Genomic DNA, 16,604 nt, shown 5'->3' on the forward strand with positions numbered 1-16,604 from the left:
GTTGGAAAGATTGTTGGAATTCCTGGAGCAGAGCCCGGGAGAGGCACAAGCAGGTGCCTGTGATGCTGTCCTGGTCCTGAGTGCCATCACTCATGGACAGCTTTCACCTGCAGCAGGTCTGTCACTCCAACAGCCATGGGATGTATCCCTGTTGCTTTGGAGATGGATTGGATCAGCGTGCTGGGAACCTGTGCCTAATCTAATAATAATCTCTGCCATGTTCATTTTAACCAAGTAAAAAAGGTGGCTTCCAACACAGCAGCAAAACCAATAGATAAACTCATATTTTTTTTTTTTCCCTCTCTTGGAGCTGTTGAAAGATTTCTTCTTATTCCCATTTGTTTTATCAAGGTAACCAGAAGACATCCTACAGCTGACTGATTGGTGGTTCCAGCAAAGAGGTGGAGGTTAAAAATGTCCAAAATCACCACAGAACTCCTTTTGGAAAGAGCAGTGCCAAGATCTACGAGGCTCCGAAAGATCGAGACGCTCAAGTAAGTGCGGACAGGCCCCTGGAAAATTCCAGATTAATTCTACCTGGCAATGGCTTTTTATCCGTGTGTCTTTCTTCCCCTTAACATTTTTTTACTTAAATGAAGAGAGTTTCAAAGCACAGAGCTGAGAGGGCATTCCCAGTGCAGGATCAGTGAGCAGTGGTGGCACTGCAGTCACTATTGGTTATTGGCAGATGTCACCTTTTTTGCCATTTCTAGTGTATATTTGCTGCCATTTTTTGTGTGAAACTGCTCAAGGCTGGATCCCAATTTCTTAACTCCAAGGTATCATCCCTACCCTCAAAACCCTTGCATTTTTTTCTAGCAATTGCTTAATGTGAATAAGAGAATCTTCCAGCATGGATTTCAGAAGGTTTTTTAAGTATTTTTGGCATTATTTCCCTTCCATTTTCCTCTCCCTCCATCATGTTCCATCTCTTCTAAATCCAGTTATCCTACTACCTCAAACATTGCAGGGGGAAAGAATAAACTCTTAATCACTTAAAAACCACTAAAAACAGTTTTGTCACTCAGGTCCTTGACAGAGGTCATTGCAAAAATGTGTCCTTCCAAATGTTTAACACAGAGCTGGCCAATCCAAGTGGCTCAGCTGGTCAGTTTCTGGCTGGCACCTTTGTTGTTTTTGTTGCTGAAGTCAGGGGGTTTGGGTTTCACATGTACTCCTTAAAGTTATTTCTTTCAGTTTGCCTTGTGCTTAAGTAATTATTTTTAGTGAGGATCATCAGTTAATCACCAACAAGACAGAGAACTCTGTTGATTTTTTTTTCCTTGATGAGGAAATGATGTCCTTGATTGGTGTGTGTTTGAATTTCTGCTGTTCCTCTGAGTATCAGCTGCAGTAATCTGGGTAACAGAGTGGTGGGGAGATGTTTGAGGTTGTGGATTTTTGGAGTGTGGCTTTCTCCATGCAGCTTCATGCTGTGATGTGTTTCAGAAAGTCTGTTTGGGGAGCACCATTGAGTTTTTTCCCCAAAAGGACACCACAGTCACAGCTCTGCAGCCAGCTGGGTTGTCCTCAACCTGTCTTACCAGCTCTGGCTGGCTGGCTACACTTCTGAGATGGCGACTGAAGGAGAAAGGATCTTGCTTTCTGCATTTATTTGTCTCATTTATTCACACTTCATTAATATCTAGAAGCTTATTTTTTAACTGGTCATTAGAGAAAGAGATTCTGTTTGTTAAAGGAACCCAAGCTTGTGCCCTCAAGAGATGTTGGCTGCCAGGACTGGAAGCTCCCTTTGGAGCTCACCTAAGTGATCTAACCAAATATAAAAGATCCTACTTATATTATGCAGTGTTCAGTTTCTTACAGAGAAGGAATATTTCTTTTCCCCTCACCAATATTGTACCACTTCCTCTTCCAGGACAAAGTTCTTCTGTTTGGGTGACAATCTTGGGATTTTGTTAGGTGAATTTCTACATTTACCATTGGAAGTTTTTGCAGCAAATCTCACTATAAAAGAAATGGAAAAAAACACTCTTTTTGTCAAGTTAGTTCTTTGAAAACAGCCAGATTATTTGGGAGCACACTCTGCACTTGGCATGAACTGTGAAATAATGAATGTAGTGCATTCTATGGACAGGGTACACTGAGGCTGTAGTGTCTTGAATTGCCACAGCTTCTCTTGTTGGATCAACATTGCACAGGAATAAAATACCAAACCTTTGAGAGGTGTAGTAATTTTTTTTCTATAAAATAAGAACTTTTCTGGTGATTTACTGCTCCCAGCCAGCTCAGTAACCCCTAGGAAATTATCTGAATTGCAGGTTAATTGTACTTTGGCAGACCTGAGTCTCTGATGGAGGCTGTTAGCTCAGACACATCAGCTGTCCCAAACTGTGCTCATGATCCAGAATGCTGCTACCAGTGTAGGAAATGGATTTGTAAAGAATCCTTACAACTTGATAGAAAGTTGATAGGTTGAAAAACATTCATAAAGTATTGTAACTAAGAAATAAGTTAGCTTTTGATAGGATGGTGTTGAGTTTTACATCTCTTGTGGTTTACTATTTATTGAGATTAATAATAGAATAAAAATTTTAAAAACATTTTTTAGTTATTTAATCTTTATAAAAATATTAAAACTTAGCAAAGTGGTGCTCCCATTGTGAGGAAGTGATAATTCAAGAGATAGTTGAGTTAACCCTAAAAAAACCAACACACCAGAAAAAGCAGGTTTGGTTAGTTGAACCCAGTGAGTTGTGCTGGACTGAGGTGCCACCAGGTGGAACTGCCTATGCTATGAAATCAGCATTTGTTCCTCTAGTGAGCTGCAGATAGTTCATGGTTGGTTTTTTGGTTTTTGTTTTGTTCTCAGCCTGTCCAAGCTGCAATTGAAGACTGGAGATTTAGACCCACGTTTGTTTTCCCGCCTGAGGCACCTGCAGAAACTTGATCTCTCTGATAATTTACTGGACAGATTTCCCAACAGCCTCACCCTCCCTGATCTGCGAGTCCTGAACTGCAACAATAACAAGCTGGAAGATGTAACTGCTCTGAAGCAGTTCCCTCTGCTCGAGGAGCTGACCTATGAGAACAATGTGTACTTGACAGTGAGTTACCCCCCTCCTTCCATTAACCAGAGAGGCAAACAAACAGCACTTGTGCAAAGTTCTTATATATTGTTCTTGGGCAGCAAGTGCAGGGGCATTTGAGAAAGCAGCCAGCCTTTGTGTGACATTTAACCACTTTGTGCCACTGTTTCTCAATCTGCAGAAGTGACTTGCCCAAAACCACTCAGATATTAAAATCTGTGTCCAGATTCTCTAGGCCAAAGTCCTGTCTTAGGTGCCTTATCAGGTACAGTACCTCATGCTCATACTAAAAAATTTACTAGTGTAAAATACAGGAATGACTGTGTAGAGATGTCCTTACAGAAACACAGAATCACAGAATGCTTTGGATTGGAAGGGCCTTTAATGCTCATCTTGTTCCACCCCCTGCCATGGGCAGGAACACCTTCCATTAGACTAGGTTGCTCAGAACCCCATCCAGTCTGGTCTTAAACACTCCCAGGGATGGGGCAGCCACACCTTCTCTGGACAACCTGTGCCAGTGCATCACCACCCCCAGAGTAAATTTTTTTCCTAATATGTAATGCTAGTTTTATTTCCTAACATCTGTGTTAGTTTTAGTGCCCTGTGTGCTCTGGAAAAGCAGACTGGGTCCTCAGATGAGGGTTTAAACTTGGTGATTAGTCTGGTTTAGGTTTTGACTTCTCCCAAGAGGATCTGGTGACTGTACAAGTCAAACATCCAAAACTGATTTTATTTGTGCTGTAAACTGGCATCAGCCACTCACCATCCCCACATAGCTATTTGTTGTTGCACACTGTTAGTATGTGTATGGTGAACTATCGGACCTAAAATGCATCTGATCCAAGGAATTCCAGCTGGAATTCCTTGACTGGAGGCAAGACAGGCCTTCCCCTGTGTTAGAGTTCAGGGATATGAACAGAGCTCCCAGCCTTGCACTCAGGCCCAGCAGATGAGCAGTTACACAGCCCCCACCTTGTACTGGATGTTAGCACTGCCTGAGGGCTGGGCAGCTCTGTCTGCAGTTTAAGATCCCAACTCATAGAGAACATTAATTCACACCTAAAATGTGAAATTCAAGTTGAAAATCCTGAGGAGGTTTTATGAAATGGCTTTCCTTTACTAAATATAGCATTCTCTTATAGGCTGTATTTTAAAAAAGGACTAAAGGTAAACCATGTACCACGTGTACAAATTTTGTAACTCCAGTGTGTTCTCTTTCTAGCTCAATGATGACTATAAAGTAATGTTTCTTTTGCAAAATCTTCGTCTGCTCAATGGCAAGGACATAACCAAACTGGCCAACCATGTGAGACGTGTCAACAGCCATAAGCTCACCAGCAAGGTAAGGTGTGGGATATTTCCTTAACCTCTGAACACCTCAAAAATAACTAAATCCTGTGCTCAGTGCAGTGACAGAGCTGCAAACAAGCTTCAAGTGGTTTGCAATACCTGTGGTATGATCTGAGCCCAGCCTGCAGAATGGGCCACCCAGGAAATGTCTTATAGCTCCTTTCTCTGATCACTGCTAGCATCTGCTCTACCTGCTCTGTGCAGGCAATTTGCCTTTGGTTTAAGTGACAGGAGCAGAGCCAACCAGGTCTGTGTCTGATCCTGTGGTTTTTCAGGTCACTCTGATCATCATTCAGGAATGGGAGAAGCCTGGTGCTGCCAGAACAGCTGCAAACACCTCCCCATCTAATTTAAGTTGCTGTCCACGCCCCAGGCATGGGGAGCACAAAACCAGGCTCTGGATAATTCTGCTTTTTCCAGCATTCACCAGGAACAAGGATTTGTTCTTTCTTCTTCAGTTGTGACTGTTTAGAACTCTATTTTCACTCATTTGTCTACACAACTTAGCTCCTAACAGATTGTCCTCACGAGGCGTCGTTGTGATCTTGAGCAAATTCATTGTTCAGCTATGAAAAAGGTTTGATTGGCTGGCTGTTCTTGTGTATTACTCCTCTTACCATTTGTATTCTAGTTAATTGATCTTTTTAATTCCTTCTGTGTAACAGTGGGGGAGAACTCAGATCCTAAAAACTGGGATGAGTTGTGCTGAGTGTCGTCTGCATAAAACCTCAAAGGGTCTCTGAGAGCTGCTCAGCCTCTTGTCCCAGACAACTGATCATGGCTGGCTGTTTAATGAGACACCAAACACTCCCCTGTGCTGTTCTTTTTGTGGTGTCTCTGCCCTGATGTTATTTGTACCTGCCTGCCCAGTTCTTAGTCCTGTGTTTCAATGTAAAAATGTCTGCTGAGTCCAAATGCTGATGGATGTGTTACTGCCCACCAGAAACTCCCATGGGAAACTGTGCTGGCAGGTGAGCATCCTATAGGTCAGCAGCCTTTTGGAGTCCAGCTGTCTCTCTAAATGGGTCCCTGCTGACAGTGTCTACTCAGCCACACTCACTCCAGCTTGCTACAGAGGAACTGACTTTCTCCTTAGCTGAAGTGGTCCTTTGAACATGAATAAATAAATTAAAGTGGTTCCACCACGTAGGGTTGGCCACTTCTTAAATGCTTTCAGAAGTTCTCTTGTGCTTTTCTGTTGAATAAACTCAGTCTTTCTGCCTAGGTTACCGCTCACTGGAAAAAATTCTTCAGTGACCAACTCCCTGAGAAATACACAGCAGAGCAGGTGAAGTCCATCAAGAAGAAGTTCCTGAAGTCAGTACAGACCAACGTGGTGTATGGGCCCAGCTCACTGAGCGAGTTCACCCGCTGGCGGGTAGGTCACGTCCCACCCCCCTCCTGTTCTCCAGGCAAGGACCCTGCTCCTGCTTCTGCATGGGCTGCAGTAAAACACTCCATGGATTTGGGTGCTCTTGCTGACAAGTGGCATCATTTTTCTCTTTCTTCACTGCTTTGTTAAGCAGTTCTCAGGACTAAAGGTGCACCAGGTTGAAATGGCTGTCATTAAATATTATTTTTTAATTCATAAGCAATAATGATACACGTACTAATTAATCAGACTGCAGTATCCTTAATACTTAATTATTTGCAAATTAGTTTAATAGTAACTTTTATTCTTGATGAAAGAGTAAAATAACGACACAAATGTAGTTACCATTTAGTTTATAACATTTATTTTATTTGTTTGTTCACACATACAATTGAGACTTCCATCTCTCCTTTGTCTTCTTTTATTGCTGTGCTGTTGTTTCCACAGCTGTGTACTCTGAATGCCCATGACAAAGTGAAGTTCTTGGGTCATGTAATTTCAGCTGGGGACTCCTCCACCACTTGTGAACTTCACACAGAATAGTGGGAGCAGATATTAAAAACTCAGCAAAGCAGCTCTTTGTGCCATGACACATCAGAGCTTGACATGCTGTGGCTCTTTTGTCATCATCTTTTTCTTTTTTAACATATCCACATATTTACTTCTCAGGTGAAAATGATTGCAGAAGAGTTTCTGGCAAACTCACTAGGTCTGGAGTTAAACTCTGATACTGAACCAGAGGAAAAGACAGATGAGAATGAGGAAGAAAGCACAGAAAGCCCCAGGGAAGCTGCAGAAGATGTGGCTCCAGTAGGTGATTTTTCCAGTTACATTAGCAATGTTCTTTCTGCTTCCTGGGATTCAGCAGCTCTTGTCAGTTCACTTTTATGACCCTTTGGTAACCACAGGGGCAGTATCAGGCTCCAGCCTGTATCTAACAGCTCCGGGTTCTTCTTTAAAGCCAGATTGAAGCTTTCCCAGAAATGTGAAGGTCAAGTTGCTCCCTCAGAGAGCTTCCATTCTCATAGGGGACCAAAAACATTTCATGAGTGCAGTCCTACTCACTCCACCTCTCCTCTAGGAAGAGATATTTTAATTAGAGACCTGGGCTGATGCCTGGCCAGGCTCTGCTGGTGTTTGCCTGCTTGGAAGTGGCTGCAGACTGAACCCCTGTGGTCCATAGACCAGATTTGTTTTTCCACATTGAATGTAAATTGCAAATAACTGGGGAAGGGAGCTGAAAAGGAGGCTGGATGTGTGGTTTTCATTAGCTTCTGCCTCTAGGAACCCTGCAGCTCTGGGCTGTCTGATTCCTGGAACCCAGTCTGTAACTGTGGGAGGATACTTGCATTTGAATAATTAATGTCTTTGACTTACAAATTATCTGCACATCTTGGGAAAGCTAAAAACCTTCTGCAGAACCTGACAACATGACAACATGCCTTATAGGTCACAGTAACACCCAGCAAGAGGAAAAGAAATCATTCAAAATCAAGCCCTGGAAACAAGAGGTCCAAGACCCAGGCAAACACTGAGGAGGAAGCTGAAGTTAATCCCAGAAAATCCAGTCATGTGGAGGATGACCCAGCTCCTGATAAACCAAGAACATCAAACCAACCAGCCAAGGAGGCAACCCCTGAGCAGGGAGCTGAAGGGACACAGAAGAATGGAGAGCAGTTTCCCAAGGGGCAAAGCAACAGAAGATCCAGTCAGATGACAGGGGAACAGAAAAGCCAAGAGCAGGACAACAGCGTGGTTACCTTGACCCCTGTGAAGAACTCCAAGCGCAAGGTACATCCATCAGCCCCCTGGGACTGTCTTTGGGCCTCTTGGTTTAGAGTGGGAGGAGCTGCCTTCAGGTTTCTTCAGAGCTCTGCACAGCTTGGAGCTCATAGTTGGCCAAATATATTGTGAGTTTTGGTTTGTTTTTTTTTTTTTTGTCATTGTTTTAAATCTCTCAGAGGCATCAAGGGAGAGAAGGAACCCCCCCGGGAGAGCCCAGTGGATCCCCTCTGGGGGATGGATGGACCAGCACTCCGAGGTGGTGCACTGCAAACCTGTGCTTAGAAATGGGACTGGCAAGCCTTGCTCTCAACTCAGGGGCTGCATGGGGAAAGGTGTTTCCCCTCAGCTCGGGCCAATGGGGATCTAAAGGGTTTTCCACGTTTCTCTGCTGTAGGAAATGGGGTTCTCTGCTGGGATCTGCTGGGCACATCTTTGCTAAACAGTTCCCTGCTGCTTTAGGAGTCTTGAGCATTGTGGCACCTCGGTCTCTCCTGTTCTCCATAGCACAGACGGGCTGAAAATTACTTGAGTTTAACTCAGATTGCTGTGTTCAGCAGAGGGTTCTGTCAAGGCAATCACAGGCAAACTGTGTCAGGGGAATGAATTTTCTAAATGTGGATGGTTTATTGTAGGAGGATGTCAGTGCAGAGCCATTGCATTTTCTTCAGTGTCACAGTAAAGGCAACAGCCGCGAGGATTTTAAAACGCAGCTCTGGTCCTGTGTCTTCGAGCCAGTGCTAGACTCTGGAGCCAGGAAAGGTGAGCTCTTAAAGAGGTTTGCAGGATTCCCAGAACCACCTGGCTCTGGAATCCCAGCGGACTCCATGCCTTAGACCCCTGCTCCTTCAAGCTGTAGTCTCCGTTGTCAGGAAGAGACTTGCTTACATATTTCTCCTTTGACTTTTGAAAACAGGAGACTGGGAGAGTACCAGGCAGTGATAAGCTGCAGTCTTCATGTGTTATCCCTGAACCTGGGAACTTCTCACCCATTATTTTCCTCTTTCAGATCCCATTGTGAGCTCCTCCAGAACCGTGGCAACCTGTGGAGGGGAATCTGTCTGTCTGATTGATTGTGAGACAGGGACAGTGCTGAAAAAATATAAAGTGGCTACAGAGGTGGGTTGCAAGTGGGAAGGGTGAGCATTGAATGTGAATACCAGAACCTGTAATAATTACAATCTGTGATAATACATATTACAAAGAGGTCAGAAACTGTTAGTGTGGACAGATGTTAAGATGAAGACAGATAATAAACATTGCTTGTTATCCTTTTAGCCTGGTTTGGGTTTATTTTTTTATTAGTTTAGGAGATTAGCCTGCCAGTCCTCACACAGGTGTGTCTGGCTGCTGAGCCTGCCTGACAGCACAGGGGAATAAACATCCTCTTTCTGTAGTTTATGTTCTTCTGAGAGCTGTTTTGAGTTTTGATGCTCCATCTTAAATATTCGTGTCATTCCACCTGAGTAGTGCTTGTGACAGTTGTCTTTTCTCTGAGCTAACAGCCACCATCCTGCTGGCTGTTCTCTGTTCTCTGTCACCCCAGCCTCGTTTTCCTTGTGTCCCAGGAGTTCTTCAGCGTTGCATGGACAACCCTCACAATGGTGATCAGCGACAGCCGCAAGAAAGCTCACAACATCCTGGCAGCTGCAGGGAGGAGAGGGATTGTCAAACTCATCCACGTGGCAGCTGACTTCTGCTATGGAGAGATAAAGGCTCACAAAAAGCCCATTGCCACTGTCTGCTTCAGCCCAACCCAGGAGACCCACCTCTTCAGTAAGTCTGCCTCAGAATCCCTGGGTTTAGTTGTGATGTGGAAAAGTCAAGGCTTCCTTAACCAGGGGAATTGTCACTAGGGCAGGCAGGGACACACGAACAAAAGGCACGGACAGGCATTAGGGAGAGAACATTGTGACTCTCCTGTGACAGCAGGAACAGCTTGTTTCAGCCAGAGCCTGCCTCTTTAGCTGAGGTGCAGCAGCTCCTGTTTCTCCCTTGGTGGCTCTCAGGATGGCTGTCACACACACATTAGCCACAAACAAGCCCAGTAGTGGATCTGTTCCACAGGGATGAGTAAGAAGAATGGCAGAGCAGGCAGCTGGGAGCTAGGCGGTGGCAGGGCTCTCCTGCAGCACAGCAGCCTATTATGGGCTGTTGGGTTTCATTTTATCCAACAATGTGCTTAATTGACTTTGATTTTTTTAATGTGAGCTCTATGCCTCAACAGAGATTTCTATTCAGGTCCTGATGTCAAGGAGAGCTTTGCTACACACAGTAGAGCCCACAGAGGCTGTGGCTCATGGACTGGTAATGAACCATCATGTTACAAATTGCAACTGCATTGTCAGGCTGTACATTGAGCTGGTACAGAGCCATTCAGGCCACACCTGCACCCCACAGCACATTGTTTCTCTTGCCTACAATTACCCACATGCTGGAGTGGTTAAAGTGCTATATGAACCATTAAAAGTGGAATTTTTTTTAGAATAAGGGATACGTTTCAAGAAGAAGCTCAGGAGTGCCAAAAGCAGAAGCAGAGGAAAGGATAAAAGGAGGGTGGTGGAAGGGATAAGGAGGTTGGTAGCACAGCTATATAATGGTGTGGACAGCAAGACTCGTTATATTTCATAGAAAAATTTAGAGTCATTAAGGGAGATTCTTTGCATCATTTTTGGGGAGGGGACACCAACAAACTCTGAATTTGAGGGCTGACATCTGATGAGGGTCCAGGTTACTCAGAGTAATCTGCTAGAACTGTTTCTCCTTCCAGTGTATCAGCTTGGTGACATGTTTCTCACCCTCTGTGAGTGCCTGACTTTCCCAATGGGAACTGCTGTGGATGTGAACACAGTAAGCCATGGATATGTGCAATAAAGTGATATCTACCTGAGAGTAGAGGTTGGAGCTCATATTTTAGATTCCACTAGAAGCCCTGACCAGAAACAGGCTCAGAGGGCCACTAACTAAAGACCTTGTGAAGCCACAAGTCAGTAATGGACACCAGGAAACAAACTCTTTTATCTGCCCCTCTTAGAGCACAGGATAAGAACACTAAACACTGACTGTGCATGTGTGACAATGTCTGGGAAATGCTGGGCCAGGAGCCTCAGGGACTGCTGCTGTGCTTTAATGAGCTCTCTGGAGCCTTAGAGGGTGACTGTGACTCAGGCAGAATTGCCAGCTAGCAAGAGAAGAGCCAGATGAGCAGCGGTGTCACTACCTGCTTCTCTTCTGTGTCCCACAGCTGCATCCTATGACAAGCGAATTGCACTCTGGGATATTGGGATTCCAGACTGTGACTACAATTTCAAAGCAAGGTAAAGGTTCAAAAACCAGATGTGGCCAGTCCAAAGAGCCTGTAACTATCATGTCACAGCACCACTTAACTGCTTGTTCTCTGCTTTTTTTTAGCCAGCTGCTGGTGCTGGAAACGGCCTCTATCCCCCTCCGGATTGCCCTGGTCCCCACCTGCCCAGAGCAGTACCTGCTGGCAGGCTGTGAAGATGGCTGTTTTGCCTGGAACATAAAACTGGATAAGGGACAAAAAAGCAGGTGAGAACCACAAGGTGAGAGTGTGCATTTGCTTTCCAGAACAAGAAGAGATAGTCCTAGCAAAAGTTTGATTTTTAACTGAGAAGGTCTGAGCAAAACCAGCACATTCTACCAAACTTAAAACATCCTCCCCTTCCCAGAGTGGCCAGAAAAAAATAGGAGCATGATGCTCAAGGACTGTTCAGAGCTTGTATTAAAGCTGCAGGTGTTGCAGGCTGCTTTGCAGGAAGGCTGGCAGGAGTGTAATCCAATACCCCAAAACTTCAGGGTGTGTCATCTCCAGGCAGTGTAACAGAGTGTAAACTTTTGGATCCATTTCCAGTCTCACAGTGAGGCCTCCCCTGCTCCTGGTACGTGAGGTAACCCAGGAAACTGGGACCCTGTAGGAGCTCAGGACAAAATTATGAGGAAGAAGCAAGTAAAATCATGCCCTGCTGACAAATATCCTGATGCTGATGGAGTGCAGCAATCTCTTGAGCAAACAGACTTCTGCTGTACTAGTAAACCCAAGTGACCAAAAGTGTAAATTCAAGTGGGAATTCACCTGAGCTTGGCAAGAGACTCACTAACACACAGATTTCCTTCTGGGCTCTGCAGCCAGGTGCCATTTCACTGCTGGCTGTTCAGGACTTGGCTGATTTCACCCTTCCCCCCTGCTCTAGGCCTTTTGAAGCCATATTCCAGTTTCCTGGTGAGGAGGGCTTGACAACATCTCACAGGGTCGACGGTTTGGCTTTTCTCAATGATGATGTTGTTGGTGAGTATAAACACAACAGCACAATCCCAAAAACAGTGGGGCACTTCAGCATGTGCAGGGTGAAGCCAGCATGACAAGCAGAGGGGCTGAAAGGGGTGTGAGAGCCTCTTTAGCTTTGAGGGGGCTGCACAGGATGGAGTTGTCTCCCAGAGTCATTTGTCTTTCCCAAAAATGTGCTTAGAGTGCACACCCACGCTTGGACAGGACCAGAAATCAGCTGGACACATCCCTTAGAGCACACATGGCCAAGCAGTGCCAATGTGGAAGGGGGGAGAGTCTCTTTCTGCTCAAGGGCTGGTGCAACAGTTTCAGGAGAACTGTGGGTTTTATATCTTGGGCTGGCTCCTTCTGAACAGCTTATGCTTGTTCTGCAGCTCAGGAACATAAGCATAGCACTGAAAATCTCTCTGCAACCTCCAGTTATCCTGGAATAAGGTAAAATAAGTGCAAACAGTTGCTGCTGGATCAGATCCCATGGCTTGAAATCCATATTCTGGATGGACCACCTCTGTCTCAATGCATTTTTCTTCCCAGCAGCTGCCACAGCCTCTCCCTTCCTTTCTTCCCTAGTTTCCAAGAGCTCTAAACCAGGATGCATATACTTGTGGAGCTGGAGCAAGTCTTTTGATGCCAAGGGGAAAGGATGCCAGAGGACAATGTCTGCAGTTATCCTGGCTGAGCTGGAGTGGTCCACAACAGACATGTCCTACCTGACACTCAGCACCTGCCCAGGTAGGAGCACTCATTTCCTGGGTCCATGGCTCTCCTTTGATCCATAGGAGCAGCCTGGAGCTGGAGGCAGATGCCTGGATTTCAGAGCTCTGCTCTCCCCCCTGCAGCTCTGCAGTGCAGCTCCAGCAGCAGCTGGGTGGAAATAACAGCAATAAATAATTACAGCTGCACCTTCTGCCTGATAAGGGGGGACAGTCAAGGCTGGGGGGCGTTTCTTGCACAGGTTTTCAAAGCACAGAGCTCAGGGCTGGGCCCTGTGGAGCCACTGGGATGCTGAGTGGGCAGGGATGCCACACACTGGGCAGCTGGGTTTGGAGACTGACAAGGAACAAACAAACCTGATCCAGTCAGCACTTCCCGAAACAAAGTCAGGAGAAATCCAAAAGCATTTAGCACTAGCTTTTCTACACTAAAGAGAGCTGGTTTATCTTCAAATGAATTCTTTCAGAGTAAGGTAGATTCATATTTTTGTGCCAGTAAGGGAATTTTGCTGAAATGTGGCACCCTCCATTGGGATCCTGCAGCTGTCCTTTACAGCAGAACAGACTCCCAGCTCCACACTCATTTCCCAGCTTTTTCTTCTGCTCTCACAGCAAAAGAATACGTGTTCTGTGGGGATGAGAAGGGCAGTGTGTGGATGTACAACCTCTCCACCTACACCACGGGCTGGGGCTCTCCGAAGGGAAAGCGCTCGGAGCGGAGGATCTCCCCCACTCAGGTAGGGCTGAGCTGCTCTCTGTGCCTCCCCTCCACCCCAGGGCAGCTGATCCCAGTCTCCTGAGCAGGCCTGCCCCAGAACATGCCTTGTGTTTCCACAGCTGACCTTTACAAACAATTAAAAGCAATCTCCAGAGCGTGGCCATGGCCATTCACTGGGACAGGAAGGAGGAGCTGCAAAGCAAATCTGTCACCCCCTGCAGCTCCTCCTAAAACAGCCCTAAAAAAGTGATGAGGAGCACAAAGGCACAGCTGTGCAGGCACCACATCCCCCAGGGAGGGGAGGGAAGCCAGAGTGAACATTCCTTGGCAGGAAAGGCCTCACTGCTGCCCTATGCTCACTCACTCTTTTTCTGCCCAGTATTTCCTCTGAAGACAGTTCTCTTTTGGGCAGTCACTGTCCCCTTGCCTGCCCCTCTGAAAGGACAATCACAAACACTCCAAAGGCTCTCACCCACTGGTCTGGAGCTACATTGGACAGTGTTCCATTATTTCTCCCCTGAAAGGGTTACCCAGGTATGGGAAGGGAGTCACCATCCCTGGAGGTGACACTCTGAGCTCTGCTCTGGGTGACAAGGAGCTGCTCAGTCACAGACTGGACTCGATGCTCTGGGACGACTTTTCCAACCTCAACAATTCTGTAATTCCTGTTTTTTTTAGAAGTGCATTGCCAACCCACCAGTAATTCCTCTGGGGCTGAGGTGCAGCTGTTTTCACTTGTGCACCAAACCCTGCCCCTTTAGGAATATCCCACAGCTCCTCAGGAGCAGGAAGAGCCTGTGCCTCAGGCTCCCGTGTCCCCCTCAGCCACGTCCCCACCCCTGTGCTCTCCCACAGATCCTCTGGGGCTGAGGTGCAGCTGATTTCACTTGTGCACTAAACCTTGCCCCTTTAGGAATATCCCATAGCTCCACCACCCTCAGGAGAGGTGGTCTTTTCCAACCTCAACAATTCTGTAATTCCTTAGGTTTTTTGGAAGTGCTTTGCCAAGCCACCAATAATTTCTCTGGGGCTGAGGTGCAGCTATTTTCACTTGTGCACCAAACCCTGCCCCTTTAGGAATATCCCACAGCTCCTCAGGAGCAGGAAGAGCCTGTGCCTCAGGGCCCCATGTCCCCCTCAGCCACATCCTCACCCCTGTGCTCTCCCACAGTTCCTCTGGGGCTGAGGTGACTTCACTTGTGCACTAAACCCTGCCCCTTTAGGAATATCCCACAGCTCCAGCACCTTCAGGAGCAGGAAGAGCCTGTGCCTCAGGATGCTCAGGCTCCCTTGTCCCCCTCAGCCACATCCCCTCCCCTGTGCTCTCCCACAGATCCTGACGTGGCCGGAGCTGCGCGTGAACGGGGAGCAGCCCCCTGAGATCCTGGTGAACAACGTGGTGGCAGACCCTGCCTTCACCTACCTTGTTGTGCTGACCAGTGTGAACATTACAGCCATCTGGAAGAAATCCTAGTCCCCTGTGCCACTGCTCCACCCCCGTGCTTTGACCTAGTGCAGTATTAGTGACTGTTCCCCATGTGCCCATGAACGTTTTCTAGAGCAGCTTTATGTGCCAGATGGAGGAAAAAAAAAAAAAAACAAACAAAAAACAAAACAAACAAGGTAAGAGTTTGTTAAACTCATCAGTTCATTGTAAACATCCGGTTCCTTTTCCTGTAAGTTTTCACAATTTGTGCATTTGTTTTATAGAAATGACACTTAATAAAACAAAATACCAGTTCAGCTGGCAGTGCCTGGACTTTTTGGCAGGAAAAGCAGAGAGTTCATCTCCAGCTGTCACTGAGCAGCTTCTCATGCTGGAATCCTACCCACAGCAACCTCCCCAACAGCCCAGGACAAATATTTGCCTTAAGGCTCCAATTAGAAAACTAAAAATCACTTTAATGATTTATCCAAGAAATCCAACATGATATTTATCCTCTTGGCAAAGTGCCTGTCGGCAATGAAAAAAAAAAAAACAACCAAAATTCAAAACATTGCTGTCAAAAATTAAACAGAAGTGGGACAAGGGGGAAAATATTTGCCATGAGTGGAGGTTTAAATATTTCATCCAGTAACAGACACGTCATTCTGCCTCAGAAGTAACAGTCTGCTCCATTTTACTCAATTCCTTCTTGTTTGTCCTTAATAGCAACCTGTAAAGCAAAAGCAAAACCACATGTTTAGACAGGAGTTGTTACTGAGCTGGATGTTGGTGTTTAATCATTCCTGTGAATCTCCTGTGATTCACATTCACAGAATGTGAATGGATGGATTGCTGTGAATTCCATTTTCTGTGAATCACAACAACCCACAGTGGAAATCTCTACAGCAACCACAAAAATAAAACTGAAATTAAAATCAATCAACACTTATTTACAAATTGGTGCCTTTTCCCAGCACATCAGAGGTACTATCTCAGTCACAGCCTCCCTGATTTTGTCTGGGTAAAATTAAATCTTAGGATTCAGGGGCTAAATCAATAAATAAACTGAGCAGAAGTGATGAGAAGTGAAAATACAGGCCCAGAGTTTTGTCAGAAGTAAAAAAAGAAAACAAAAATGCACTTAAGAGCAGCCAGGCTTTGACAGCACCTGAACAACACAAGGAGGGTGGCTTGAATTAATTCATAAACCTAAAACCCAGCAGCTTTGAGACACACACCAACATTACAACAAGGCCAAAGGGTTTTCCAAAAGGAAAAGAATCCCCTTACCCTGAACCTCTCCTCCAGGAGGGAGAGCTCACTGATCAGGTCTGTGATGGCATTGGTGAAAGCTTCCTGGGGGCTGTAATCTGGGGTGGTTTGGACACGGATGATGATTTTATGTTCCAGAGGGTGTGGGACCTTGTACCCTGCAAACAGCACCTGGGGGTCTTTGAGCAGCTGCCTGGAAGGGGAATAAAAACCCCAAAGAGTGAAACGAAGGGTGGGAAAGCCCCAAACCTCCCCCAAAATTTCCTCCCCGCCTGAACTTACGACTTGATGATGTTGCCGAGCGTGTGGTCCTCCTTGTTGATGGTGAACAGGCAGGCGTTGGGCACCTTGGTGTCCTTGTTGATGGTGATCCTGAGGTATTATGGGATAGAGATGTCAGCGATCCGTGCGCGCCAGGGGACTGCGGGGAAAGGCCGGGGTTCCCCCCTCCCAGCTGCCCCCGCTCTGAGCTAAACTCTAATTAGGGTTTAATTAGCCGCCCCCCGGGTTTAATTAGCCGCCCCCCGGGTATCCCCTCACTTTTTCTCGCCCTCGAAGAGCAGGAAGGACTCGAAGGCCGGAGGCGCGTTCATCCCGCCGTTGCTATGG

At 46.2% G+C, this 16,604-nt stretch overlaps 2 protein-coding genes across 2 annotated transcripts in view; one reads left to right on the forward strand and one right to left on the reverse strand.

Annotated features, from left to right (window-relative positions):
* The window catches only part of LRWD1 (leucine rich repeats and WD repeat domain containing 1), a 16,110-nt gene extending 1,070 nt beyond the window's left edge, over nt 1-15,040 (forward strand). The window contains exons 2-16 of the mRNA XM_005425390.3: nt 352-494; nt 2,834-3,068; nt 4,276-4,395; nt 5,629-5,781; nt 6,445-6,585; nt 7,225-7,566; nt 8,193-8,319; nt 8,567-8,676; nt 9,126-9,333; nt 10,802-10,874; nt 10,969-11,109; nt 11,772-11,866; nt 12,437-12,598; nt 13,192-13,316; nt 14,631-15,040. Coding sequence (XP_005425447.1) covers nt 415-494; nt 2,834-3,068; nt 4,276-4,395; nt 5,629-5,781; nt 6,445-6,585; nt 7,225-7,566; nt 8,193-8,319; nt 8,567-8,676; nt 9,126-9,333; nt 10,802-10,874; nt 10,969-11,109; nt 11,772-11,866; nt 12,437-12,598; nt 13,192-13,316; nt 14,631-14,771 — 2,253 coding nt within the window. The 5' untranslated portion in view covers nt 352-414 and the 3' untranslated portion in view covers nt 14,772-15,040. The remainder of the gene's footprint in view (nt 1-351; nt 495-2,833; nt 3,069-4,275; nt 4,396-5,628; nt 5,782-6,444; nt 6,586-7,224; nt 7,567-8,192; nt 8,320-8,566; nt 8,677-9,125; nt 9,334-10,801; nt 10,875-10,968; nt 11,110-11,771; nt 11,867-12,436; nt 12,599-13,191; nt 13,317-14,630) is intronic.
* LOC102035236 (DNA-directed RNA polymerase II subunit RPB11-a) lies at nt 14,928-16,598 on the reverse strand. The gene is made up of 4 exons (XM_005425389.1): nt 16,536-16,598; nt 16,278-16,367; nt 16,014-16,188; nt 14,928-15,453 (listed from the first exon to the last, which is right to left on the reverse strand). The coding sequence occupies exons 1-4, from the start codon at nt 16,586-16,588 to the stop codon at nt 15,418-15,420; spliced, it is 354 nt and encodes a 117-aa protein (XP_005425446.1). The 5' UTR covers nt 16,589-16,598; the 3' UTR covers nt 14,928-15,417.
* Nucleotides 16,599-16,604: the final 6 nt, after the last annotated feature.

Source organism: Geospiza fortis, unplaced genomic scaffold, assembly GCF_000277835.1.
Source record: "Geospiza fortis unplaced genomic scaffold, GeoFor_1.0 scaffold425, whole genome shotgun sequence".
Taxonomy (NCBI): Eukaryota; Metazoa; Chordata; class Aves; order Passeriformes; family Thraupidae; genus Geospiza; species Geospiza fortis.